Source organism: Coturnix japonica, chromosome 1 (assembly GCF_001577835.2).
Source record: "Coturnix japonica isolate 7356 chromosome 1, Coturnix japonica 2.1, whole genome shotgun sequence".
NCBI lineage: Eukaryota > Metazoa > Chordata > Aves > Galliformes > Phasianidae > Coturnix > Coturnix japonica.
This window is the reverse complement of record NC_029516.1, coordinates 154,127,377-154,154,546: the sequence shown is the minus strand read 5'-3', so window position 1 is coordinate 154,154,546 and position 27,170 is coordinate 154,127,377. Positions and strand designations below refer to the sequence as shown.

General features: G+C 43.4%; 1 protein-coding gene across 3 annotated transcripts in view; it reads right to left on the bottom strand.

Annotated features, from left to right (window-relative positions):
• Window positions 1–16,870, bottom strand: part of SMAD9 (SMAD family member 9) — a 40,756-nt gene extending 23,886 nt beyond the window's left edge. The window contains exons 1-2 of one of the 3 annotated variants that reach the window (XM_015851952.1): window positions 16,812–16,870; window positions 1,039–1,662 (exon numbers count right to left, since the gene is read on the bottom strand). In XM_015851952.1, coding sequence (XP_015707438.1) covers window positions 1,039–1,450 — 412 coding nt within the window. In that variant the 5' untranslated portion in view covers window positions 1,451–1,662; window positions 16,812–16,870. Of the gene's footprint in view, window positions 1–1,038; window positions 1,663–1,961; window positions 2,010–6,136; window positions 6,245–16,811 lie in introns of those variants that run through there. The other 2 variants (XM_015851954.2, XM_015851955.2) reach the window with 2 other exon arrangements.
• Between the last annotated feature and the right edge of the window lie 10,300 nt (window positions 16,871–27,170).

Below are 27,170 nucleotides of genomic sequence, written 5' to 3'. Positions count from 1 at the left end.
GAGTAATCACAGAATTATAAGTATACACTTACCAACCATATCCATTAGTAAATTAAATTACTGTGATTTTTGGCAGCAAAGAGAGCAAGGTTAGGCATTAGAAATCACTCTGAACTGTAAAGATAGCAAAGCAATAGATTCACTTGCCTGGGGAGGTTGTGGAACCTCTATCACATGGGATTTTTAGTGCTAATTAGGAAAACATCTGTCAGGAATGTACCTGGCAATTTGTTTTGGTTTGAGAGTAGGGGGAGAGAGGAACAAGATGACCACTTGAGACCCCTGCCTGTCCTATGGAAGTCAACACTGAACACTCAATTCTCTAATAGCTGTTTCACTGATACAAAGCCCAATTGAACGACCCATCAGTAAGGTCATAAATTTTCAATGCTGGCCAAGTCTAGTCTAAAGAGAATCATCAACTGAAGAATTCAAAGTTTTATGAGAAGTTGGGGGATTTTTTTTCACATAAACCGCCCACTGAGGTAATTAAATCCCACTGAACTCAGACCATCAAGCATTTTAACAAGAATCAACTAACCTGGTTTCACATCCATAGCAACAGAAACCATCTTGCTGCAACTCTAATCTTTACAGAGAGAGCTAGAGATGTGTTTTTCGTATGAATCAATGAGTTTTTGTTTTTTTTTTTTTGGTTTCACACAGTGTAGCATAAATCCAGCCAAGGTGATAAGACTAGGCTAGTGCCAAGCCTTCATGCTCACAGATATGCCCATGACAGCAGCCTACAGGGGTAGGATTAGAGGGTGGCCAGCAGCCATGACCACAGAGGAGCCTTGCTTTCAGCACCCTGGACAAGATACTTGGGGGTGCAATGGAGCAAGGACCCCAGCCAGCATCCTGCTCCTCATAGCTGGTATCTGTGATGCTGATAGACAGGGAAAAAGCCAGGGTGCTCCATCATCATACAGAGCATAACTTTTCAGGTCTCAAAGAACTCATTAGAATGCATCAGGTACAGAACTGCGAGCACAAGAGCTAACAGAGATGCGAATCATTTGGAGATGATATAATTACCTGGAGTTTCCACCCGCCGGTAATGGTAGGGGTTAATGCACACTTCTTTCTGTTTTGAGCCAAATGGGAACTCACAACATTCCAGTGGCTTCAATTCATGGTGAGACTGTAAATCAGGCCAACGCCACACTCTGCAGTAAATTACATGGGGGAGCCCTTTGCGGTGAGAAACCTGAAGCCGCCCATCCAAGGAACGAGGGATCGTGACACATTTGCTGGGCTGACCTGGGCAGCTTAGAGCCCTTTCCAGTTCTTCCATAGCACCTTTTTTCTTCTTCAGTTTTTTCACCAAGGCATCAACAGCTTTTTCTGCCCATTTTTCCTCTTCATCTCCTTGTTTCCAGCCCAACAGCCGCTTCACTGCAGGGCTGGTGAAGGAGAACAAGGAACTGATAGGGGTGCTGGAGTGCATAAGAAGCAGAGATTACACACCAGTGTCAGTAGAAGCACAAATCACTCTCCTGCCTTGTAAGGCCTGGGTAGAGTTTTCGCAACAATAGGATGGATGCTTCCTTCAGAAAGAGATTCTTCCACACGTAAGTTTCTGTAGCCCTAGGTGCTGGTTACAAGTAGTCCAACAGGCTGGGTCTCAGAGCTTTCCAAACATCAAGAAGCTGCCGAAGCCTGGAACAACAACACAATACATAGTTAAAGTTCACGTGCTCCTTTCATTGTTGCTTCAGTAAAATATGTTGAAGGATAAATGATTCAAAATGTGTATTCAGTTTTCAGTGTGTTCCTGTTGTTTCTTCTGCTGTTAACTTTAGGTCCAAGTCTCTCCTCCTTACAACCCTCCACACTCATTTTAGACTTGAGCCTCAGCAAGCATTAAATATCCAGTCACTTTCATTTGCACTTGGATTAAGTGCACTAGGCAAACTACTGCAGAGTTGGGATTACATTTAACAGGAAAGAAAATGTACCTTATTTTTTTTTATGTTGGTAGCTTCATCTCAAGCATCTTCTAAAAAATAAAAAATAAATTTATAATAACAAATTGTATGGGAGCAACAAGTAGAGTATTTTTCTGAATTCAGCTTCCACTCTGTCCCTCCAATCTCATTTTACTTGTCAAGAGTTGTACAATATTAACTGCAAAATTCTTTTTCAATTCAACAATTCCCATTTAGTGCCTTTGAAAGATCTATCGCTATTCTCTAAGCTTATTTACATTGTCTCACATGCAAGAGAAAATCTTGTTTGCCCAGCCAGTTCGTTTGGCTGTCTCCAACAACTCCAAGTTTTTTGGATGAAAATCACAGGCTTTTGGACACAGTTTGTGCTGGATGGATCCTGGGATATTTCTGCTAGGAGCCGCTACATCTGACAGAGTCCAACAGAAAGAGTTTAGTTCTTGAGGGTTTTTCTTTGTTTTTATTTCACTTCTTTCTTTCTTTCTTTAATTTTTCCTTAATGTAGCTGGAGCCAGCCTAATTTTAGATGAAAATGACATATTTCCACTGAGTAAAAGTCTGAGGGAAAATGTCCTTGTATGTCAAGCTATTTACTGCTTTAAAAACGCTTCATGGACCCCCTGCACATATCAAGTCCAAAGGGCTGAACAAAGCACTTAAAGCAGGAGATGGGGGCAGCTAAAATGGATGCCTCCACAGAAGCAGCACCACAACTGCCTTTGTGAGAGGACCTGAGTCCTTCCCAGCCCTCCTGCAGACACTGAATAGACAGATACTGGGAGTAGTAGGGCTAGTGTTATTCTACAGCTTTTTTAAATGCACAGCTATAATAAAAGTTCAAAGGGCGTACGGGGACACGGAGAGCAGACACAGGCAGAACATGTTGAGACAGGACAGACCCAAAGCCTGGTTCTTTGGCAGAGTCTGACACCCTCAGCACTGCACAACTCCGCAGCACACTTCGGAGTTCAAGAAGCACTTGGACAACGCTCTCAGACATATGGTTTAATTTTCAGGTAGTTCTATGTGGAGCCAGGAGTTGGACTCGAAGATCTTTGCAGATCCTTTCCAACTCGGGATGTTCTGCATTTCTATACTTCAGGATATGCACACATGGCCTGGGGCACCAGAGCTGCACAGGCAACCTGCTATGTTTGCTGTGGAGTAATGACTGCCTACCACAAAGGTGACTCCCTGGCATGTCATTCTTTCCCCCTCTGTATTTTCAAACATACAGTGACCTGGAGTATTTAATTGGAGAGCTGCTTATGCCTCTTAATCAAAACTGAGGTCTGTTCCAAACATTTAGATGGTACAAGTGAAAAATAACAAAGTTCAGAATTACTTACTACAGGAAAGTAACGTTGATCTGCTCGTACTAGGGCTGCTCTGAAAGTAATGCTTCCTATTTTATGATGTTATCCCAGGACATCAGAGGTAAATGTTGGTGGTACGGCAGTAGAGGTTGAACCTTCCCATCAATATCCCATTACAGTTTGTTGACGTGTGACAGGTGGAAGCATAGGGGCAGTCTGAGAAAATGGTATCTGATACGGGAGTGTGTATGAAGCAAAGCTGCGTCACTGAATTCTTCAATGTGGAAAAAATGGTACCCACTGACATCCATCAACACTAGCTGAAGGTTTATGGAGCCCAACAGTGGATGAGAGCACAGTGAGGCAGTGGGTGGTGCATTTCAGCAGTGGTGACAGTGACACTGGGGATTTTTACAAGCACGGCATGCAGGCTCTTGTTCATGGCTGGAGAAAATATGTAACTAATGGTGGTGACTACGTTGAAAAAGTGTTCTGTCATTGAGAATTCCCTCTATCAAAGAGCGTTATTGTGCTCTTTGAGTCTATTGTCATTTCCATGGAAATAAATACAAGGCATTACTTTTGGAGCAACCGATGTATAACATAATGTGGTTGAAATTTAGGCAGTCTAATGCCTTAGAGAGATGAGGCTCGGCCCACAGAGCCCAGCACCTTCTACGCAGGCTGTACACAGTTGCAATGTCTATCCCCTGCTGCCCCCATCACAACCTGCTGGCTTCCACATGCCGCTGTGCTGCTGTCATTACTTGGCTGCACTGAACCACATCCTCACGCGAGAAAATAAAACAATGCTGGGATGGCTGTGGATCAGTCCTGGAAGCAGCAGCAAGCGAAGACAGCCTGGGATGAAAGCCCACAGCACCAGCAATAGTGTGGATGCCTCTGCTCCAGGCTGATGGGGAAAATGGCTCCCAGTTCTTATCGGAGGGGGTCTCCGGGGCGTTAGTGTGTGTCAACAACTGCCTCTGATAAGTTAATGCGACACTGAAATCATCAGATATGAAAACATACACGTTCACGTAAAAGTATTGTCCCAAGATTTTCTTTTCCATTTTGACCAAGGTTTTAAATAAACACATTAATCTCTTTCAGTCAAATTAAATAACTCAACAGTGACATCAGTATGAGTCTGAGCACTATTGTTGCTAGTGGGAGAGTCGCCAAGGGTATGTGTACAAAAGCAAAAGCAGTGCTTTGCAGACCATGTGATGCAGCCTCAGATAAGTATATTGCACAATTTCCTATCATTTTCCCCCTAGTTTCTTCTGAAATCTTTTTCTCCCCAAATCAAACTGACATTCAATATACAAGTAACATTAAATATACTTAAGTTTTCAAACAACATCATAATCAGAACAACCCAGTTTAATATTATTTCATTACTTAATACTTTATAAAAATTCAGCAGGCTAAGCCACGTGCTGCCATGCTTAGATACTCCATTATGAAATACCTAGGCAGCCACTTTGTTCCAGGTCCGTAAAGATAAATAGAGATATTAATCTACAATTTAATTTTAATGATCTCTTAGGACAGCAGTTGTTTAAACTATATGCCTCTTGTCCAGGCAACTTGTCCATCAGACTGGAAACTTCCAATGCTGAAATGTTTTAAAACTGTGACATACTTGCTGGGCTGCTGACCAATTTCATTTCGTAATGCTCCCGATTTGAGGATGGAAGGAAGCCTTACAGTTTTGACCGATCTCCCCAGCATTCACATAAAGTCCTGGACCATACCATGATGATTGCTTGTATTTCCTTTGTCAACTGTACAAGGCATGACTGTGAGGATGACTTACACATCCTTTAGGGTACCTCATTAACACAATTCCTTCCTCTGGGGCAACATGGAAAGCTTTGTCTATCTGTCTGGTACGTGACTAGTGAAGACCAAACATAGTCAGTCTTCCTTGCTTCCATTATCAAGTTTAGCCTAAGTTATGAAATGTGCTTTATGGAAGAAACGGAAGACACATACCATGTGAACATGGACCCACCCTTCTGTGTCTGTGGTCTAAGGGAACAGGAAAAGATTGCATTGGAAACATCTCAGCCTAGTTCACACGTTCTGTTCTCCCTGCACAGGTGCCTACCTTAACTATGTCTATGCTAGTAGATTAAACAGCGCTGGGGAACATTTCAAAGCATGAGAAATTGATGACAAATAGTGTAAATTGTTCCCACAGAAACTGAAATGGCTTTGATCTGTGCCAATACCAATCTCTCTGATGTTTCTTGTGCGTGATTCAGGAGTTAGTTAGAAGGGTCCAGTAATCACTCCAAGTATAAAGTCTGCAGAGAGTCACCTGGTTTAGGAGGGTAACACAGTTACTGCACAGAAGCAAGTATCTCCATCCCAGTTGTGCTCACAGCCAAGAAGAGTATTTGGCATGTTTGATTTACTAGTTTGGAGGTGGCCTTGGGGTAGAATTCACTTGGCCATATAAACATGTCCATAATTGTTGACACTCAGATCTGACTTAGTCACCCTGAAATCCCTAAATAAGTAACAGAAAGTCATGTGTGTATATGGCATGATATATTCCACCTCACTGTCACCTAAGAAAAAAATCAGCAAAATCAGGCACTGCAAACAGTGAATGTTTAGTGAGATGAGTCTCACTGTAGATTTGAATGACTGCTGTGGACAGAGAGCAGAAGGGACTGGAATACTTCCTCCTACTCCTAAGCCTGTTGTTCACCTGCCAGAGTTGAACTTGCCTTTGGGCCTCAAGTCAACAGGAGAAATGTGTTCCTCTACAGTAACTTCCACTGTACTACTGATATACCATACTCAGAGAAAAGCAGAAGAAACACTGTCATTATGGGCTTGCTGTTAGCTGACCTGAATGAAGGCCTGCTGAATTCAGTAGGAAGGATTCCAGAACTCAGGGAAATTGAACATGTCCTCCTCTGTATCTCACATGACAATACGCTGACACTGTGGAAAGATTTGGAGAAATTTAGGTTTGGCTTAATCTATAAAGGACTTGCTGTGTTGGGGAAGCTTTGCATCATCCCCCAGCAGAACAACTGTGCAGGCCACTGTGTTGCTGAAGTTTCCTGCTAATTCAATTTCAGTGGAATTGTATCAGTCCTCATTAAATTCCACTTTAAGCTGCATGCAGAAGCCTAAAAGAAAAAAAAAAACTACTGGAATGCTGGTGAAAACAAGCTTAAAACATAAAAGCACAGTGCCTAATCATCCTCACAAGACTATCTGTGCATGGGTATGTATGCAGATGTGTGTATGCATCTGGTCTCAGCAAAAAACTCCAAGACTCTGCCCTGCCTCAGCTAACTAAGCCATGAAAGGCACGGCTATCAGTCTCGAAAATGGCTGACATCATCAGTCTCGGTGTCATTGCAGCAGCTAAGTAAGGCCACGGAGAGAGATTTCTCAGAGGGTCGTCTAGACATAAGCTGTGCTGTTCTTATAGATTGCACGCAGCTGGAAAATGGAAGAGTGAGACAATTATAACTGGAAGTCTGCAGCTCGGTGACGAAATCACAACAGAATTGGAAGGGAGAAAATTATTTTAGTCAAATTATGTTAAAAAGGAATGCTACGAACACATGTGATTAGTTATTTTTACCTAGCACTGAATTAGTTATTGCTTCCTATCACAAAAGAGAAAAGCCTGTGGGTTTTCTCAGAGCTGTTACTGCTGTAATAAGAGACTTGATAGCAGTCAGCATCCATCAAGAGCTCAGGGTGGCAAAGATCTTCCTCTGTCACATCATCATTGCTGTTTGCAGCATGGATCTCCCACACCTCAGCAGGGGGAAGGGCTTTAAATAAATAAATTAAATATTGTTTACAAATTCTTCAGGTCCCAAATGAGGAACTTCCCCGAGCTTGCCCTGGGTGTGCTCCCACACTCTGAAGCACAAATCCTGCACTAGCAAAGGCTTTTGCAGGCACAGATGTTCAGTGACTTTTACCCATGTGTTTACTCCTGAAGAGTGTCATGTAAATGCCTATGTGAGCTACACACACACACTTTCTGCTGTTCTAGTAAGCAGCTCACAGCTCAGTAACAGCTTGCCCACGTTACTCTTTATACACGTAAATCACATTCAAAAGACTCCTGTCCCACTTGTGACACCCAAGGCTCAGTCTGGGATCCTCCGGCATTCTTCTTGTGACGGGGACCAGCAAGACAAGGTTGTTGTTATGAACCCATCCAAAACCACTTGTTTTGCACCCAACAAAACACAGTGAATGAATTATTCATCGCATTGTTACCAAGCTCTTCCACAACCACAGAACCTGACACCCAAGGTTTTAATTAAATGGGATGTAAAGGAGGTGGGTTTTTTTTGTTTTTTTTAATTAAGAAACTAAATTTCTTCCTGGTCTGACCCTGGAGTGCTCCACTGAAAACAGCTGTGATGATACGAGGTAAAGTACTTGAGACTCAAATTTGTCCATGTTTCACACAGCCCTGGCAATATCTCATTCTTTATTCCTATAAAGCTTCAATGAATAATGCAAACTGCTGAAACTTATTTTCTTGTTTATTTCAACTTTGTTCTGAATGTTTTTCTACACTGAATTTTAAGTGAAGCCATTGATACTAAAAAGCAAATCCCACAGCACTTTGTGCCTCTCTGGCCACTCCTCTGCACTGTGGAGACTCCACTACATTCACTGCTTCCAGGTTAAAATGAAGACAAAATCTGATGCCAGTGTCTAAACATCTGTGACTTCTAAGTAATCTCACTGAGCTTGTGGAACCTCTCAAATATCACCTCAGCTACCAGGCATAGTCCAGCTTCTCTGGTCAGGAATAACACATTCATTTGCTACAAGGAGGGACACATTCTGGCATGTAAACCGTGCGACTTAACACAGTTACATAAATTTCCATAAGCAAGCACTTGAGGCTGTGTTTAAGAGGCACAGATTCAGTCACAACAGAAAAGTAGGTAACCTACTCACTTTTGCTATGTCCGTGATGCCCAACTGGGAAGGGATGTGCTAATTCCTGCAGGGGGACCACTCTGAACACGCACATCCACAAGACACAATACAGCTGCAGACTGAACACTGAATGACTTCATCTTTTGAGTACCAGAAGCTGTGTTAGACAGGAAGAAGGAAGGGTCACGGACATGGCAACAGTCTGCAAATGTGCAAAATGTACAAGTAAGACAGCAGCAATCTGTCTTTCATGTGAAGAGACAAGGAAAGCATCTAATACTAGAGAGCTAAGTGTTGGGACTGCTGCTGGAGGTCTGAGAGAGCAGATTTACAGTATCACACACAGTAGAGGGAAGAAACTCTAGAGGACACCTGGCCCAACCCCAGCTTGAGCAAGGACACACAGAGCAGAGTGCTCAGGACCACATCCAGGTGGCTTTTGAAGCAAGGAGGGGAGTCCAGAGCTTCCCAGACTTACACAGTTTTCTTAACTGTGCTGGCCTTAAGGAAGAAGAGTTGACTGGAAAGCCTCCTGAGAACCCTCCTGGCCCTACGGCTCTCTATTGTGATCAAGCCAAAGAGTTTCTCTTTTCAGGTGCAGCACTATGCTAACATGGTTGCACTGTTTCAAGCCCTAGGCCAACTCGGGCAGTGCTCCTGCATTCCACTGCTCAGGATAAACATGCTCACCAAAAACACAGGACTAGAAATTCTCACTAATTTGTGCCTTTGAAAATCTCCCACAATATTTGAAAGCACCACACAAAATTACCATAACCAAGATCTGTGTAAAAACATGAAACTGGACCAACTTATCACTATGATCTCTCTTTGACCACGTTTCCTTCCTCAGTATTAAATTTTAAAGGAAACCAGTGACTGCCATGTTTATATGGAGTTGACCAAAGTATATTCTCTGGCTGGGCCGTCCTGAAGTCTCCGAGATGCAATCCCAGAGGATACACCCTCTCTTCTACTCCATGCCCCGCTCTCCCCAGGCAGGAAGAAGTCCCATTCTTATTATCCTTTCCTGTGGCCTGGCTTCCTCTGACCACCAGTTCTGACAGTGTTCATCTCTCAACTGCCTTCCACCTTCCCGAGATAAGAGGCTAAGGAGTATGGATGCCACGGGGAAGTTCGGATGATGCATTCGTGGGGAGAGGGCAAAAGGCAGAAGAGTATGACGGTGAAATGCATCAACCTGCCTTGGGGAGCCAAAATTTCTTCTCATGGCTCTGGTTCTCCCCATTTCATAGACAGTCTGTCCTGCATTCTTCACATACTCACCATTCCCAGAGAAACTGTAGCAAAGCCCATCGGTGTTTCTAAAAATGGAACAGTTGGAAATACGCAAAAAAATAGAGTTCCTGCTTTTAAACTAAACGCTGACTCGTCTCTAATATAAAGCATGCAGCCAAGTGCCTCCAGAACAAACACTTCACAAAGGAAGAAGAGGACTAGAAAAGAATTTCAGCTTCATTGCTGGCCTGAAGTTTATATCCACACTAATCAGATACTGTAATCCTTGTTATCAATCACTGGTGTTCTTGGAGCAATTCCCAAATACCCATTTTAGGAAAAGGATTTGCTTAGTTAGATATTAAGAATGTTTTAAATAAGGATACTTCTAAAGAACAGTTGCTCCACCTAGGATCTGATGCTCAAGGCTGGTGGGGAGGCTACCCTGGAAGTTAAGTTGGTGGAAAGGAATGCACTTTTTGAGTTCAAGATGTACATTTACAGCACATACATGTGAAATGTAAGGCAAATCCTGTAGCACATCCCATCTGCCAGCAGGAGGTGTGGGCCTCGCTCTGTGGTACTCCGCACAGTCCCTGATAGCTTCATTTCCTGCTGGATGCACAGAAATGAAGGGAGATTGGCTACCTTAGGTAGATCTACAAGGTTTCATCCTGATACGCAGGATCTGCATCTCATGCTTTGACATCTGCAGATCTCTGCCTATTTGTGTCATGTATCTCAAGTCATAGAACCAAAGGCAACCTGTGATGCTGAGAGTTAGCTAAGTACAAGAACAATATGCATGGCTTACATGAACTCCATGTGACAGGGCAGCTCTAGCCACAGGCCTGGCTGCAGCCCAGCACATAGGCTTCATACCTGACACCTAAGGCCCCAGACAAACATCAGGGAGGCCTGCCTAAAGGGCTACTTACTCCATTACGGAGATAATGCAGCCGACATCTTTGGCAGATTTAGTATCGCTGAATGCACCACACAGCTTGGCGAGTGAAATATAGAACAATAGATCACACAGACTGTCAATAAAACACTCAAAAGAAAGAACTTCCAGAAGTGGTCCCTCTTGGACTGACAGCAGGCCTAGAGACAAACTCTTTCTCCCTGTGGGCAAAGTCCACACACAAAACTTTCAATATATCTCATGGTAGCAGTATTCCACAGAATCACAATAGCATTTCATTGTGTTCAAGCCATACTGCATTCAAAACTGGTTTTCCTAAAAGGCTTTCGTTGCACATTGCTGTGGGAAACTGTTAGTGCAATAAGATTGATATAGGCTCTTCTGCACCAAGAGCCGCAGCTGTCTGTGCTAATTGGGCCCTCAGCAGCTTGTGAAACCCTGTGGGGAGGAGGGATGGGAGCATCCACAGGGTTTACATTCTGGAAATCTGCACAAAAGGACTATGAGAGACAGGTAGGCACTGATACAATGGGTTTTATCTATGTAGAGATCTGATGGAGCAGATGGAATTGCCTTGGACAAGCGGACAATGGTCCCAAGTATTTCCATCAAGAATATCTGGATATACTTGGACTCTGTATGGAAGCTATTTCACAACAATATGACTAAGAGCAGGAGGAGCAAGAACTTGTCTATCTAGTTCCCTCCTGCGGGGTGTAAAGGAGGAGACAGCTGGCCGTTCCCAGTGACTTCAGCTGAAGATGTGGGTGCTCTGCAAACCAGAACACTTGTTTATGAGATTAAACTGCCTCCATATGCCTACATTTGAGCCTGGGAGCATAAAATGACGGCTGAATTCTCTTTAACATGCAAGATGGCAAGCCATGGTAACAGTCAGCTTCAGAAAACGCAGGGTACCAAACAAAAGGCAGAAAGAGGGCACTGAGTCTTTAGAAGGAATGCATCACTCCCTTGCTCATCTGCAGGTGAAGGGAACACCTCATCTCTCCAGCTCCGTTTCTCCCTTTCCTCTCCCCTCCTACCACTCAGCTCTGCCCATGTCCCATGCAGGTTCCCACCAAGAAGCCGATGTCCCAGAAGAATTCTTGCAGGATATGCAGCCAAGGGAGCTGCAGGCTGTGCCTTACACCAGAATGAATTTCAGTTTCTCTACTCTAGATGTCCCTGTGGAGGCCTTGTGCCCTCCGTGAAGTAATCCAAGATCCCTCAATTAAAGAGATAAATTAGCTACCTCATTTATGCCGCAGGGTAAGAAACTGCATGTTGGCAGCTGGGCACATCCACAGCAATTGGATGGAGACAAGTAAGTTTGGATAGCCTACACCAGCAAGCAACCACAGGGGAGTCTTGAAATCCATGTGAAATCCTCATGCCTTTGGTCCCTTCTGAGCCTACCGGGCAGTGTGTGGGCTCACATCCTGCCACAAGCCTCTGGGTAAGTGATTTTCCCTCAGGTTTCTGCATCTATCACATAGGAATCCTGACAGTGACTGCTTTGCAAAAGCCCTTTGATATCTCCTGATGAGGAATGCTACACAAGAATGCTTAAAAAATGATCTTTCATTATGGAGAGGCATAGCAGGAAAACGTTAAATGATTAAGCATTGTTTAAATGTACTGACCTCAGTAACACAGTTATTTGCATTATAAAGTATTCTTAATTACATGGAGCTCTGCTGTTAGCAAACACCACTTTACGGAAAGGTCCCTCCACCAACAGCTCACTATCTTGTGTTCTCACAGCACAGCTGCCTGACCAAGTACAATACAAGGCAGAACAAACACAGAGTAGCAGTTATCAAGCAATGACCAATCTTGCTCCTTTTGTAGCCAGGTAATGAGGGTGAAAGGAAGCCTGAAGCAGAACAAACTGGAATGACCCAAGGGTCTGCTAATTTTCTTCCTCTTCCTCTCAGTTTTGCAGTCAACCACAAGACTGAGGCCAATGGATCTGGAGAACTCTGGAAGCAGGGGAAAAAATCATGGTCTAAAAGAAGATTACAAGTATATAAAGACTCAGTAAGCCAGGTCAGCATGGAGATGTTTCAGAAAGAAAAGCAGAAGATAGAAGATTTTGGCAGGGGTCACACTGACTGTGAACAGAACGTAGGTGGAAGAAGAGAGCTTGTTGAGAAAGGGGAGGTTGCAGTATCAAGCTGGATGGTTGCCACAGTGTGGACTAATGCTTTGGCAGCTGCAAACAAAAGGAAGAAGGAATGTAAGAAGACATGCAACAAAAAAAAAAATGTCAAAAGACACCTGGGAGTACCGGCTTGTAAGGAAACAGAGCAGTCAAAAGATGATGCTGAGTTTGGTAGAGGGGAGGATGACGGTGCTCCCGACAGTGAAGAAGAGAGGGAAGGAAACAGGTGATGGAGCCCAGAAAGCAAATGGGATCCTGGGCTCCATCAGGAGAGGGGTGGTCAGCAGGGATAGGGAGGTGATTGTCCCTCTCTACTCTGCTCTTGTGAGGCCCCATCTGGAGTACTGTGTCCAGGTGTGGAGCCCTCAGTACAAAAAAGATATGGAGATTTTGGAAAGGGTCCAGAGGAGGGCCACAAAGATGATCAGGGGGCTGGAGCACCTCCCCTATGAGGACAGGCTGAGGGAGTTGGGTTTGTTCAGCCTGGAGAAGAGAAGGTTGCGGGGTGACCTCATTGCAGCCTTTCAATACCTGAAGGGAACTTACTCTCAGGAGGGGAGTAAACTCTTCGAAAGGGCTGACAATAGCAGGACTAGGGGAAATGGTTTTAAGTTGAAGGAGGGAAGATTTAGGTTGGATGTTAGGGGAAAGTTCTTTACTAGAAGGGTGGTTAGGTCCTGGAACAGGCTGCCCAGTGAGGTTGTGGATGCCCCGTCCTTGGAGGTGTTCAAGACCAGGTTGGACGGGGCCCTGGGCAACCTGATCTAGTAAAGGCGTATGTTTGGTGGCCCTGCCAGGCAGGGGGGTTGGAACTACATGATCCTTGAGGTCCCTTCCAACCCGGGTAATTCTGTGATTCTGTGATTCTGTGTGAGTTGGGTTTGTTCAGACTAGAGAAGAGAAGGTTGCGGGGTGACCTCATTGCAGCCTTTCAATACCTGAAGGGAACCTACACCCAGGAGGGGAGTAAACTCTTCGAAAGGGCTGACAATAGCAGGACACGGGGAAATGGTTTTAAGTTAAAAGAGGGAAGATTTAGGTTGGATGTTAGGGGGAAGTTCTTCACTAGGAGAGTGGTTAGGCCCTGGAACAGGCTGCCCAGGGAGGTTGTGGATGCCCCGTCCTTGGAGGTGTTCAAGGCCAGGTTGGACGGGGCCATGATCTAGTAAATGTGTATGTTTGGTGGCCCTGCCAGGCAGGGGGGTTGGAACTACATGATCCTTGAGGTCCCTTCTAACCCGGGTCATTCTGTGATTCTGTGATTCTGTGATTCTGTGATGGAGAGCAGGATGCAGGAAAGAGAAGGCATTTCTCCTCCCAGTGAGAAACACACCTGGATCTTCGCGCTGTCTCCATTAAAAACAAACAAACAAAAAAAAATAAATAGATAAATAAATGAAAAGCATAGAGATTATCATTTTTTTCTTTCTGTTTCATTTTGTCTATTTACACAGAGGCAACCACATCAACTGGGAAATTGTCTCCACTTCCACTGTGTCCTTGTTGTGTCCTTGTCCTGAGGAGCTGAACTTCAAAGTAAAACTGCTTCACCTGTCTGAGATGCTGCAATAGCTCTTTCAGAATCCTGCTGTCGGTCCTGTGCAGCAACTCATCTAAAAATCACAGGTATCTTCACTAAAACCTGGGCAGAAAAAGTTTCACCTGTTTTGTTTTAAATGCGTACATCTGTTTGTCAGGATCTCAGACTGGGCTCTGATCCCGCAGTCTATTAGATCTAACTCATCTGCAAAAGCACAGCGTGGTTTTCAGCTACCATAATAAATACGCAGAGCCCTGGACTCTTTAATTCACCTCTTCATCTGTAAAATTCCCATGCTATTATGCTATTACCATTCAAACATTATAAAAGAATGTAAGATGGGAAATAATTGGGGATATTTTTGAAAAAAATTAATTTTATTACACTGTATTCAGTCTAATGTTTCTTAGAACAAATGCTCTCAAAGACAGTAATAGGAAAGCAATGATTCTCTCAAATTGTCATTGCTATTACTATCTTTTGCTGTTAATGTACAATAACACTAATGATTCTTTATACCAGCCTGCAGCAGGAAACCAGGCAGCCTACCATAACAACCTTCTGTACGTTTTTGCTGTGCTGTTTTCAGTTAAAATATTGATGATATTTTTAATTATTTCTTCCTCATCCATGTCATTATTATTTGCAACAGACATACTGCAGAGCAAATGGAATCTATGGACGCTCGCACTACATTTTTACCACAAATGACCCAGAGCTTATGTATTTTCTCCCCTTTTAGCTCCCTTTATTCTTTTGGGTTTCTCTGAAGCAGGGTGCCCCATAGAGCTGATGCTGGAATTACTCTTAGCGAGTATCAGCAGCAGCGATAAATGCTAACTGGTGTTTTGGTTAGAGGTCACTTGTAATTAGTAGTCACTGTCCTTTGAATTTAACAATGGAAAAATAAAACTTTATCGAGAAAGATTAGCCAGGCCATCAGAATTACAGCACTTTAGCATTCAGCACAGAGGATTACATGACACCCTATCTGCCGAGCCGATAACAGCAGATATCTGAGGATTCAAGCTCGAGATACACAAAGTCTGTAAAAGAATAAAAGGGGAGAAAGGAGGATTAACTGTCCAGATGTTACGTGATACGCTACGCCAACATTTCTGTGGTCCTATTTTAGTGGGTCGGGCCTTGCCTTGTCCCCAGTGAAGGCAGATGGGGAACCACCACCAGTTTGTGTGCAAGGGCTCCGAGTGCCTCGCCTCCACCTTCTGTAGGTATGCGGCATACGTGTATGTGCTCTCAGCCTGGGACAAGTGCATTGATAAAATATTAATGCTTAACTGCTCTGCAAAGTTGAGAGCTCAGAGCAAACCTTTGTGTGTGTTCAGTTTAGTTCTGCACGTAAATAAGAGCATCCATCCCCAACTCCAATGAAAACAAAAATCCTGATCAAATTGGGATAAAATACAAGTGACCCTTATTTGTTTTTGCGGTTATTGCTTTATCGCTTGTATGCCTGCAACAGGGTGAGGAAGAACATTTGTAACTCCACCATAAAGGGCAGACAGGAGCAGAAATTACTGCAGAACTCAGAAGGAAGAACACAGGGTGTTTCTTGAAAGGATTCACTTTAAGAATACTTTGTGGCACACTTTGTGGCCGAAGTAACTCAGTATGTCAAATAAATGAAACAAAAATTACACCTGAAGCCTCGGCTCTGAAGTATAGAAGGAAACAAACGCAAACTAAGCAGACGTGGGCACACATCAAACCTGGACAACGGGAGCTGTCAGCCTGGATGACGTTTGGGTGAGCGATGACATTCATCCTCCCGTGGCTGACGGGAAGACTTTCGTGGCTTTTTCTCAAGCTTATATTTTGGGATCCGAGGAGGGCATCGCCACCCATACAGCCGCACATCTCTGCACACAGGAGATGCAAAGCACCGAAACTCGTGCTCTCTGCAGTGTCCTTCCCCGGCAGCCACAAACTTGAACGTGTTCCAGAGACGTGCACATCACTTCCTACCGCTGCCAAGGCAGAGCTCATTCACCGAAGACTTGGCCATTCTGGGCTGTGCTTTTTTTTCCCCCCCTCCCCGCTCACAAATCTGTAAAACGCCAGCAATTAACAGCACGCGTGTGTTTGTGCGCACGCATGTGTGTGTCATTTATTTTTATTCCCACTGACGTGCCTTAGCGAGCAGCCCCGGCAAGGATCAAATTAATTCACCCATCAAATAAATCCAAGTGGGAAAACACAAAGTTGCCGACACACGAGATCGGAATCGGATACAAACGGGCCCAATCGCGGGTCACCCCGGTTCGGTTTGGTTCTGAAGGACCCCGCGCCTGCAGCTGGAGCGCAAACCCAAATCTGCTCTGTTCTATTCGGGAGCGCGTCCGGCGCCGGGATTTCTCGATCAGAAAATAACCTCTGCAAGGGAAAAAACTCTCTCCGAACGAGTCATGTGGGTTTTGTTTTCCTTAAGGAAAGCAGCCCTCGCAGCGGGAATGCTTGTCAGCCTCCAGCCATCCACAACAACGCTCTTTTCTCCCCGCGCTCCTCCTTTTCGCTCTCAGCCCTGGCGTCGCCGTGTCTCCCGCATCCCGCCGATGGGCACCGTCCCGGGGGATGCCTCCCACCCTCCCTCCCTCCCGGTGGTGATGCCGCCCGCACCGCCGGCCCCAGGTGCGCCGCCCGACCCCGGCACGAACTTTGGGCACCGCGCTGCGTCCCGGGACGCGGCCGGGATCCCGGCTCTTACCTGCCACCGTTGCGGGCTGGGTGGGGGTCTCGGCGCGCCGCGGGCGGGAGCGGGGCTGGGGCTGCAGCTGCGCGGCGGCGGCGGGGCCAGGGCGCAGCGCGGCAGCGGCAGCGGCAGCAGCAGCCCCGGCCGGCGTCAGTCAGGCGGGAGCCGCCAGCCTGTATTAGTGCGCCGGGCTGGAGCGCGGCCAGCAGCGCCGCTGCCGCCGGCCCGCCCCTGCGCTCCCCCCGCCGCCCGCCTCGCGCGCACACTCGCTCTTTTTCCCTCTCTCTCTCACACACACACACTACATGGAGTGTGACACACTCATACAGTTCACCCTCCGCACCCACTGCGCGCCGCTCGCCCCGCTCACTCTCTGCATCGCACCCATCCCGGTCCCCGAGCGCCGCCATTTCCCGCCCCGTCTCTCTAGGGGCAGAAGCCGGGCCTGGGCACCCCGAGGGGGCGAGGAGAAGCGCACAGCCCTCCCTTCCCGAGTGTCCCTCCGGGGATGTGACCAGACCCCTCACAAATGGCTCCGAGCACCGCGGGGTGGCTGTGAGGGGGACACTGGGACAGTGCCCTGTGAGGGAGCTGGGCTCCGGTTGTACCTCCCCGGGCTGTGCGGGACCACCAGCTCTCCTCAGGATCCTCTGCCTGGATGACACACCGGGGATGTCAGTATTGGAGGTGTCCTCTTCGTCCCACGGTCACAGCAGTGCTTGTGGCTGTGGGATCCAGCTGCTGGGGTCCCACCAGCCCAGCAGGCAGTGCCTGGAATTTTGCTGCCCAATGGTTTTGTGAGCCGGTCTCTTTGAATTTCCATTTACCTCCTAAGAGTAATTCAAACATAAATTGTGTTACAAACTGGGTTGTAATACCTTCACAGGGTTGTGAGTGGTCCCATCGGCCCGTGACACTGCACAGAGAACAGTAAACTGCTGTTGAAAAGTGGATGTATGATCTGCCTTAGGTATTACCCCTTAAACCCTCGAATTACCTACAAGTAACCATTTATAACGAAATTCTAATGTACTGTATTACCTGTAGTAAGGACAGGCTGAAAGGAAACTTAACAGGGAACCCTGCTGCAGGCACTGGTACCAGAGGACACTAAGAAGTAAGAGGTATCTGAGAATGTAGGGCTTGAGGCAATGCAATAGGTACTGGCTGAGCCCGACAGATTGCATAGAGGGTTCCAGTTAAATTGCACTGAGCTTTTGAAGTCAATCAATAAGTATGATTAAAGATAGCATCCTGCTGACATTTTCGCCAAAATTCTTTTCCTTGTAAAACATGACAGAAAAGCTAATGTTGTTTGTGTAGACATCAGAAAGCCACAATGGAATTACAGCTCCGCAGTACAAATTCATCAAGGCATGTATGTGAGGGAGAAGGGGGATGTAATATAACTCCCTGAATTCCTCTCTTCACCACTTTGGTCCAAAACATCTTAAAATATCACTGCTTCCCCACTGCCGTCTCCTTTCTCCTTGAGGAGGCTTCTTGACAGATGAGTGGCAGAGGAGATACTGTTATTTATATATCACTGTAAACATTTATGAAGTGCCAATCACACATCCAAACTCAGCACGCCTGGAGATTTTACATCCACAATGCTGTTTATTTTTAACTTAGCCACTTAAAATGTCAATCTGTATAAAGATTATGAGGAAAGTGCCATAATTACATGAAATACATCACAGTTCTGTGATAGCAGAGTTGCATATTTAGGTCTAAAAGCTATTGGTGAAGCTCTCACCTTAGACCACTCTATTAAATCCTTCACTTTCACCCCTGCAAGCAGCTGCTGTCCCACACTGCATCAAATGGATGGGGATGGCCTCCCTCAGCTTGCACGTCACACAGAACCCTTTTCAAAATAAATAAATAAAATAAAATATCCTTCAGTGTCCGCTCCTCTACCCTGCTTGTCTTAAGTATTGCTAAGATGCATTAGCTCATGTTGGCCATCGAGTAAAGCCAGACACGTGGATGGTTGTGATGGCTTGGTTGAAGTGGGGGATAGAACTCTCTGAGGAGAGTTGATGAGAGGAGATTCTTGATCACCAGTCTGAGGGCTTTCATACTTGAGTTCCACTGAATCTCAGTGCTTCCACTCCAAGTACTAAACTCACTGGTTTCTCATTTCTCTGCTCACAAATGCTGCTGCCAGCAAAGAGGTGGCTAAACAAGGTGGTCTGCAGTTCATTGTCAATGGTGGTGTGGATCGGTTCTGCTACTGGAGCTATCGTGACCAGCAGGGGATAGCAGCAGACAGCCAGTGCCTGGACTTGTCATTCAGTCCTTGAATCTTTATTTTAATAGTATCTTTGAGTTAAATAGACTCAGTTACATTTGAAACAAGTAGATTGCATTCATGTGTGGTGGTGCCAATTTGTGGTGCACACCATTTGGAAATTAATTGACCACTAATTAAGTGGTCAAGACGGTATACAGATTTCTAGACTTTGGTATGCTACAGGTGATACTGTGTGGAATACAGTTGTTTTTCAGGTTATGCTGTCTTATTACATTGTCTGTATGTGTTATGCATTACCTGTCATCTGCTAATCTACTGATGAGGAGCGGGGCTCACGTATCACACCTCCTCTTTCCCCCTTTCTCCACACACTCACTAAGACCGTTCCCTAAAGTCCAAATCTTTGTCAGTGTGGCTTTCAAATCCAGTTCTCTCGTGTTCAGGATTCATTTCTGCTGGTGTGACCACCTGTCAGTTGCTGTACCACTTTGGATCTGCTAATTCCATTCCTCACATGCTGTTATCCCTGATGACAGCCTGGTTTCCTGTAAAAGAAAATGCCCTGCTTTGGCCTGCACACAATACAGCTTTCCTTCTCAAATCCCATCCTGTAAAACATGGACCAGCCTTCTTTACTCATGAACCAAAACCTGATCTGAGAATGGTCCCCTTTCTTTGGTTTGCCTTTTGTCTTTTTATGCTGGATAGCTCTGTAAACAAAATTGTTAGTCAAGGGATATGTAGAAAACAGTAGACTGGATGTAGCTTTGAAAAGGAAGAACAGGTTCTAATTTTTATTTCTTTCCTTTTTTTCTTTTTTCTCTTTTTTTAGTGCAGGAACTCTATAAAATACATAGAATAACATGAATTTTCCACTTGGAAGGGACTGCAAGTTCCTAAGAGCTGTAAATATATCTGCTCTGCATATGTGCTGTTGCAGTGCTCCACTGAAGTACTGGCACTGTCCACCACCCACCAAGAAATGACTGCTATAACAGCAGTGTCATGAACTCTGTGAGGGAGATACCTCAGCCCTCTCAGTGTTTTCTGGCATGGTCAGCATCGTGGTTTTACTGTGTGAGTTATATTTTCCTCGTGGGCTCTCTCTAGGCAAAGACAAAGCAGACACTTGCCTCTGGCAGCAGATTCTTGGGAACAGCAAAGTAGCTGTGGTTCTGCTGCCTGCTTCTTCTGCGCCAGAGCTCTGGAAAGCAAGAGCTGTTCTGTTACTGGGAATGTAGCCAGGTGTGCATTGCTGTGAAAAGGAAGGATGTTACTTTAAGTAGCAGCAATCAGCATCCCTTAGTGGGTACATGTACCAAACCAAACCCTGCCTGGATGTGCACTCTTACTCCTTTTGTTCCCCCTCCCAGCATGGGACTGGATCAACCTCAGCCTCACATGCTTGGATTTAGCTAAGTTTGGTGTTGCATGCGATGTCCAGGAGCTTGGAGGTTGCTCAGTTCACCTTCTTATTCACAGGTTGTTTGGGATCTTGGTATCCAGTCATAGCTCTGAGCAGTTTGACCACATCTGTACCAGCTTTTACAATTGACACTTGAACAATCAGGGTGTCCTCTGCCACACATCTTTTCCAACACAGGCAGAATAAAGCATTTGTCCCATACAAGCATGTTTCATGCTGCTCACATCAATTTTCCTGCATGTTTGTAGCATAAGATACAAGTTCTCAGAAGAAAAACAGGTGGAAAAAGCAGCTGCTATCTAATGCAACAAGTTGGTCAATGCAGAATCACAGAGACTGTGCTGGGGAGCTGGTTTCTTTGTTTTCTCGTAGGAAAGAAATTAGAATTTCTCTTGTCTCACTACTCTTTTCTTCAGACTCTAGAAGTAAAGCTATAAATTCAGAGAATCATGGAATCAGAAGATGGAGGCAGCAGAAAGGTTTGGAGATGCATGACTAACAGGAGAGAAGGGGAAAAGGGAATCTTTAGTAGAGTGGACATGTAAGAATCACCTGAGAAAACTGTATAGCAGTAGTACAGAAATACTAGGAGACGCTGAGTTGAGCATGCTGAGTAGCTTCAAGTACTGCCACCGCAATGTGGATTCTATCACTTTTGGTGGTTAGATAACTAGTAAGATCCAAAGCTTATTATTTCTCTTCATGGTGTTTTTCATTCAGATTCAAAAAAGGTGTCAAGAGGCAAATGAGCACAATGGTGGGGAAAAATGAATGTTAACTTTCAGTTGCCAGACAAAAGTAGCTCAGAAAAGAGTTTTAAACAGTTTTTAGAACTAGGAAGAATGATATTTCTAGTCAGTATTGTAACTGAGATAAAGATATTTGTTCCGGTGTGGATGTGAGTACCTGCTGAAACAGCTGCATAAGAATGAAGTCATATTACCTATGATTAAAGATTTTAGGGGCAAATTCTACTCTGAGCTGCAAGAACATAAATTTGAAGTAATTCCAGTGAAAGTTGTCATCATCTTATTATATCAAAGCTCCATGTATTCCATCTTTTTATTTCCGTTTTTTTTTTTTTTTCCTAAGTCCTGACTTTAGACCACTGAAGTCTTCAATGAATTTAGATCCAGCTATCCATCTTGTTATTTGTGCTGGATTTGTTCTCTGCTGCAGAGAGCACAACTCTGAGATGCTTAGAAAAATGTGACCATTGGGATGCCTTTTTATTCCAGAAGATGTGGCCAGACCCCAAACTAGCTGATAGTACTTGGAAGTGCAGGATCTTCCTGTCGACAGTCTCTTTGTTCTCCTCAAAACTATGAGATCGGATGGACAAAGACAACCTACTTTTGCATCTGTTGTACTTTTTGCATAACAACGTTGATGACTGAGTAGACCTTAGAAGGTGAAATCCAGAAGGATTCTGTTTCCATTCTGCTTCCATTTAGCCAGCACTGGCTGAAATATGTCACTTCCCTGCATTTTGTCTGACCTGGCTGAAATATTTATGTGTCTCAGTTCAATAACCGGTGTTATTCCTTGCTAATTCTTCGCCTTCTGAACTTTATGCCTGATGTTGGGAAGAATCAGATGAACCACTTCATTTGATTCCATCTTTCATCCCAATAGTCTGTATGATTTCCCTGTTGAAAATTTGCTTGGACGAAAAGAAACAGCATGTAAAGACTCACAAACATTCACAGGCAGACTGAACCACTGTCCACATATATCCAGAAGTTATAGAACTTTGGCTTCAAAGCCAATAGCAATGGTTGAACATGAGCAACTCTTCTGGAGAACATGAAGATTTTGAAGCCTTTGGTGATGGAAAATTCATGACAGATTTTGCTGTTGTACAATTTGCACATCTGTTCCATGGTTAGGTTTATCCTTCCTGTAAAGTAAAATGGCTACCACGTAATCACAGAATCTCTTGGAGAGATGATGCTCAAGACCTCTTCAGATTCCAGGTCAGAGTCTCCATTTTATTACGTGTCTGCCAACATTCCTTGTTTCTGTACATCAGCTCACTTTCAAGCATGTAGACACGTGCATCATTTTCTAGCACTTGGCTTACAAACAGGTACTGGAATAAATTCTCTATCGATTGGCAGAATTCCTTCTCACTGACAAGCATATTAGCTAACTGTCATCTGGTCCTTCCTTGAAGATGGAGTGGTCCTAAAGTCCTCACCTGCCCTATTTGCACACTGACTATACTGTCCTGATCTTTTTTCCTCTTCCCTTTTTTTTTCCAGTGCCATGATTTGTGTCATTGGCAGAATTCTCAGAAACAACTTCATAGTTTGTTCTGGGTCATTGTTAAAACCATAGTAAAATACTGCAAGGTTAAGGAATTATCTCTTTGGGCCCTCATTAAAAACCCATCAGGTTGATAAAATTTTCCCCATTTACGATGACATTTTCAGATGTAGGAACTAGCCAGTTTTTAATCAGTTTAGAGTAATACAAATTCAATACAGCTTACATTAATTTCCTAATTAAAATGTCAGGTAGTATGAAGCTGAATACCTCTGCAAAGTCTGTAATATCAGACCCATTTCCTTTTACCAGCCAAACTTTTAATTCAGTTTTAATTTCAGCAGATATTTTTTGTTGACCGGTGTTAACCCACATAGTCCTCCCTTAATTCTTTATTGACTAAGACCTGTACGGTCTGTCCACTGCTCTACCTGGAAGTGTTTTTAGCTCTGAGAGACTGCTAATTACACCATTCATGCTATATATCTTCCTTAATATGCTGACATTGTATTTGCTGTCTTCTGATGTAATGTTACCAGCCTTCCAAAACCCACTGAAACAACGTGCACGGGTCAGAGAGCTCCTGAGCATACACCTTTACAATTCTTGAGATCAAGGTATCAGGACCTGATGATTTCACGATGTCTTAAGTTGCACTTTGCTTTTTAACATCATCTTCAATACTGTTAAAATAGAAATAGGTTTTTAACTTGTAGCATGGATAATGTATCGTTTCACTTTTTTTATCCAGATACATCTTGAAAAGTTTGCTTCATTACTCACACAGTTCTATCATTTCCACCTGGTAACATCATTTCCACCAGTGATATGAATTATTGCTTGAAGTACTCTAATTTATGGGATGCTTTGCTCCTTTCTTACTTTTAATTCTAGCAGCCATGGATTTCTTTTGCTTTGTTCCTCCTTGTTTGGGATGGTGCTTTTTTTCTTCTTCTTTTTGTCCCCCTGACATCTCTCATCTGGTTTTCAGAGCGTCTTTTAGAATGTTTTAGGCAGTTCCTAATTGTTATTACATTTTCTATTTATGTTCTTTCTTTTCAGCTGATTTAGCTTTTAACTGTTTTCAGATTTATCCCAGACCGACCTTTTGCTTTTTGTTTGTTTCTTTGTTTGTTTCTTCGTTAAATTACTAAGTACATGTATAGTACATGTATAGCTGTCTGGACTGCTGCACAACACAAATACAGCCAAGTCACAACACCTTGCACTTCAACACTTTCCTTAGCTTAACGACAGATCTCTCTAATAGTCAAGACTAAGTTTAATCATACTCCTTTCACGTTAGATGCAAACACTTTGAGGCTAGAAATGTCACCTTTAGTTAGCAAAACTTCTCAAAGCAATCATTGACCTCAGAGGATATCCCTCATGACCCCTCCTGGAAGTACATATTTAAAAGTGAGGCTGTAGAGGCATTTTTCATTTAGCCATGTTTTTAATGAAGATTAGTTATGAAGATCATACACATGTTTTGAAAGATATTTTAAGATTGTGATCAGCATAGCCTACCTATTCCTCTCTTGTTTTTGTTGTTGTTTTCTTTGTTTGTTTGTTTCACCTGAAACTCATCTGAACCAGTTCCACCTACATAGCTTTGCTACAAAATACTTTTGTCTTTACAATCATAAGAGAAGACATATGGAAATATTACCTCAGTAGCCTGTGAACTTCTTGATAGTTCTCACCATATTTTATCTTCGTAAACCAGCACAGTGGAACAGTGATCCCTAAGAAGTCCTTGCGTGTTGTGTTTATTTAGAAGGTACGGCTATTTGAGTCCTCAGAAGCTCATGTGGTTTCTTCATTTTCTTGCTGTAGAAACGGAAAAACAACAGTCAAATCAACAGGTTGGTAATGTTCTTTTATTTTTTTTTCCTGTCTTCCTCTTTCGTGGACTGACAACCTCATTAAAAAATGTCTCAGAATAGAAAGGATAATCTCTGTGCAGACATACTACATTTTCTATGAAAGACCATCTTGGAATGTTGTTTGAAACTCTCCTCGCTGAACTGTGTCCTCAGATTTCCCTCTCTCTCCAGATGAAAACATGAAAAGATGTTCACAATTAATGTTGATGGCAAACATCTCCATAATAATGTTTTATTTTAAAACACTCCCATGTTTTAAACAAAGATAGAATATATGCCTTCCAGGGGGGAAAAAGACATCTCTGCAAACCAGACTATTTAAAACTCAAAGTATAATGAAAGGAGGGAAAAAAAAAACAACTTATTGATATTTGACAGACAAAAACATTGTACTGATAAGCACAGCTTATTTGTTCAGTGTCAGCATTAAAGAAGGATACAGTGAATAGAAGGGCAAATGCCATTTGTGTTAGCAAACCCACTGTATTTTAATTAAAAACTTGATTTATATGGATCAGACCTATCTGCATTTTCACTATCTGGCAGAAGTAAAAAAAGCCTCATAAACTTATAGTTGCTTCAAGCAATGGGGTCAAGCAATGAACCATTTTACAACGTAGTTGCTTTAAAACAAGCTGAGGACTGACCGAATATTTTGTCTAGAGGCTCCAAGAAGAAAACTGTTGAGCTGCAATCCACCCCTTGAAAATACATCAACAGCAATTCGGTTGGAGATCATGAAATTATTTCTAATTCCATAGGACCAGTAGCAAAGGTCTGTTTTGAGGTCTATGCCTCTCAAAGGGAAATGCATTTGATAATTCATACCTTGATTTAAAGTTGACTTCTGTTTATGGGAACTATCACCATTCTTCAATAAGTTATAGATCAAGCGCTTATTAAGTAAAGATTGCAAGACTAAGCATGTGATAAATTCAATCCTCTGGGAATCACCTGGCACCAAATACCAGGCCTCATATTTAATCAAGTTATCAGAGAAGCTGAGTTATATGAAAATCTGTTCCACTGAATATCAGTTCAGCTAATATTTGTTAGACATCCAAAATACACAAACCATAATGACTATTTTATAACTGCGAAGATTTTTTAACCCACTCATTACCTAAGACAAAATACTTTGAGACAGCACATTAGTCTCACAGCTGTAAGACTTCTTATCTTATTATAGAATAAATAGTTTTCCTATATAGAAAAATAGATCAACATGTAAGGATGCTCCACTAAAATATCCATCCACATATATCACTATATGAAGGCAGGACAAAAGGTATCTACCCCTTAATTTGTGCAATATTACTTATTTTCTAGAATCTTACTGTTTTTGCATCACAGAGACATACAGATGTGTGTACAACGTTGCCTTTTTATTTGTTTTCATCTTCTTCCATCTCCCAGTCCATATTACATAGACTTTTCTCACTCCTTTAGCTTGAATGTGTATAAAATGAAGCTTTTTTGTTTGCTTGTTTGTTTTGTGGCTTTTGAAGATTTACTTCCCTCCCTCACAAGACTTAAAGGCACCATATTCTACAAACTATCACATTTAGATGCAGTGAAACCCCATGTTACTGCACACTAATGCAATAATGAGAAATGTAATTAAAGTCACTGCTATAATAACATCTTATCGGAATGCACAATGAAGATAAACTTGTGTATTCCAGAGACAGAGGGCTTATTGCATAGGAAGGAGTGTGTTCTGATGGATTCTTTGATCTACAACCAGCATCTTTGTTAACTGCAAGGGTGGGGAAGGGCTCGGTATATATTGCTACATTTTCCTTCAGCTGCCAAGGGAAGAATAATGAAAAATAAGGGGGGGACTTCAGGATCAAAGACATGGAAAAAGTTAGGCTGCCTAAGTTAGGCTGCCTAGTGAGCGGGCTGAAGGGAAAAGGTTTTTAAAAGTCCTTCATGAGTAAATATTTAGAAAGCACAGATGCTGAATAAACACCTAATTTAGCTGGATTTCAGCAGGACAATTGCTGTACGAAGAAAATCAAAAGACTTAAGAAACAAAACAAGGTTGGTGGCGAGTATGTAAACTGTATAGAAATACAGCTGTGCACAAGGTATCAGGTTTTCCTCATAAAGGACAAGAAATTACTCTTGCTCACCTCTCCATATTCTGTATACAAATGAGACCAAATGGTAACTGAGGGCCTCAGAGACATTTCAGAAGTCATTGCTGGTTACGGGGTGAGATGGTGTCAGCATACTGACCTGTGGCACTGCCTATCTCCAATGGGTAGTGTTAGCTAGCTGCAGTCTTTCCCAAAGGAGCTACTAATGAGCCGGGGGAAATAAAGAAGAATAGGACTGATTTCTTTTTCTCTGCTTAAGGCTTGCCAAAGCTAGAGTTTATTCAAAACGCTCAAACACACAGTGCACGGTTCCATGTTTGCAGAGTCCAAGTGGAAATGACTCAGCATGAAAAAAAGAAAAAGAGCAGGCTGCCCTGTTGTAATTCACGTAATTAAAATATTCTGCCTAAATGCATTACATCCCCC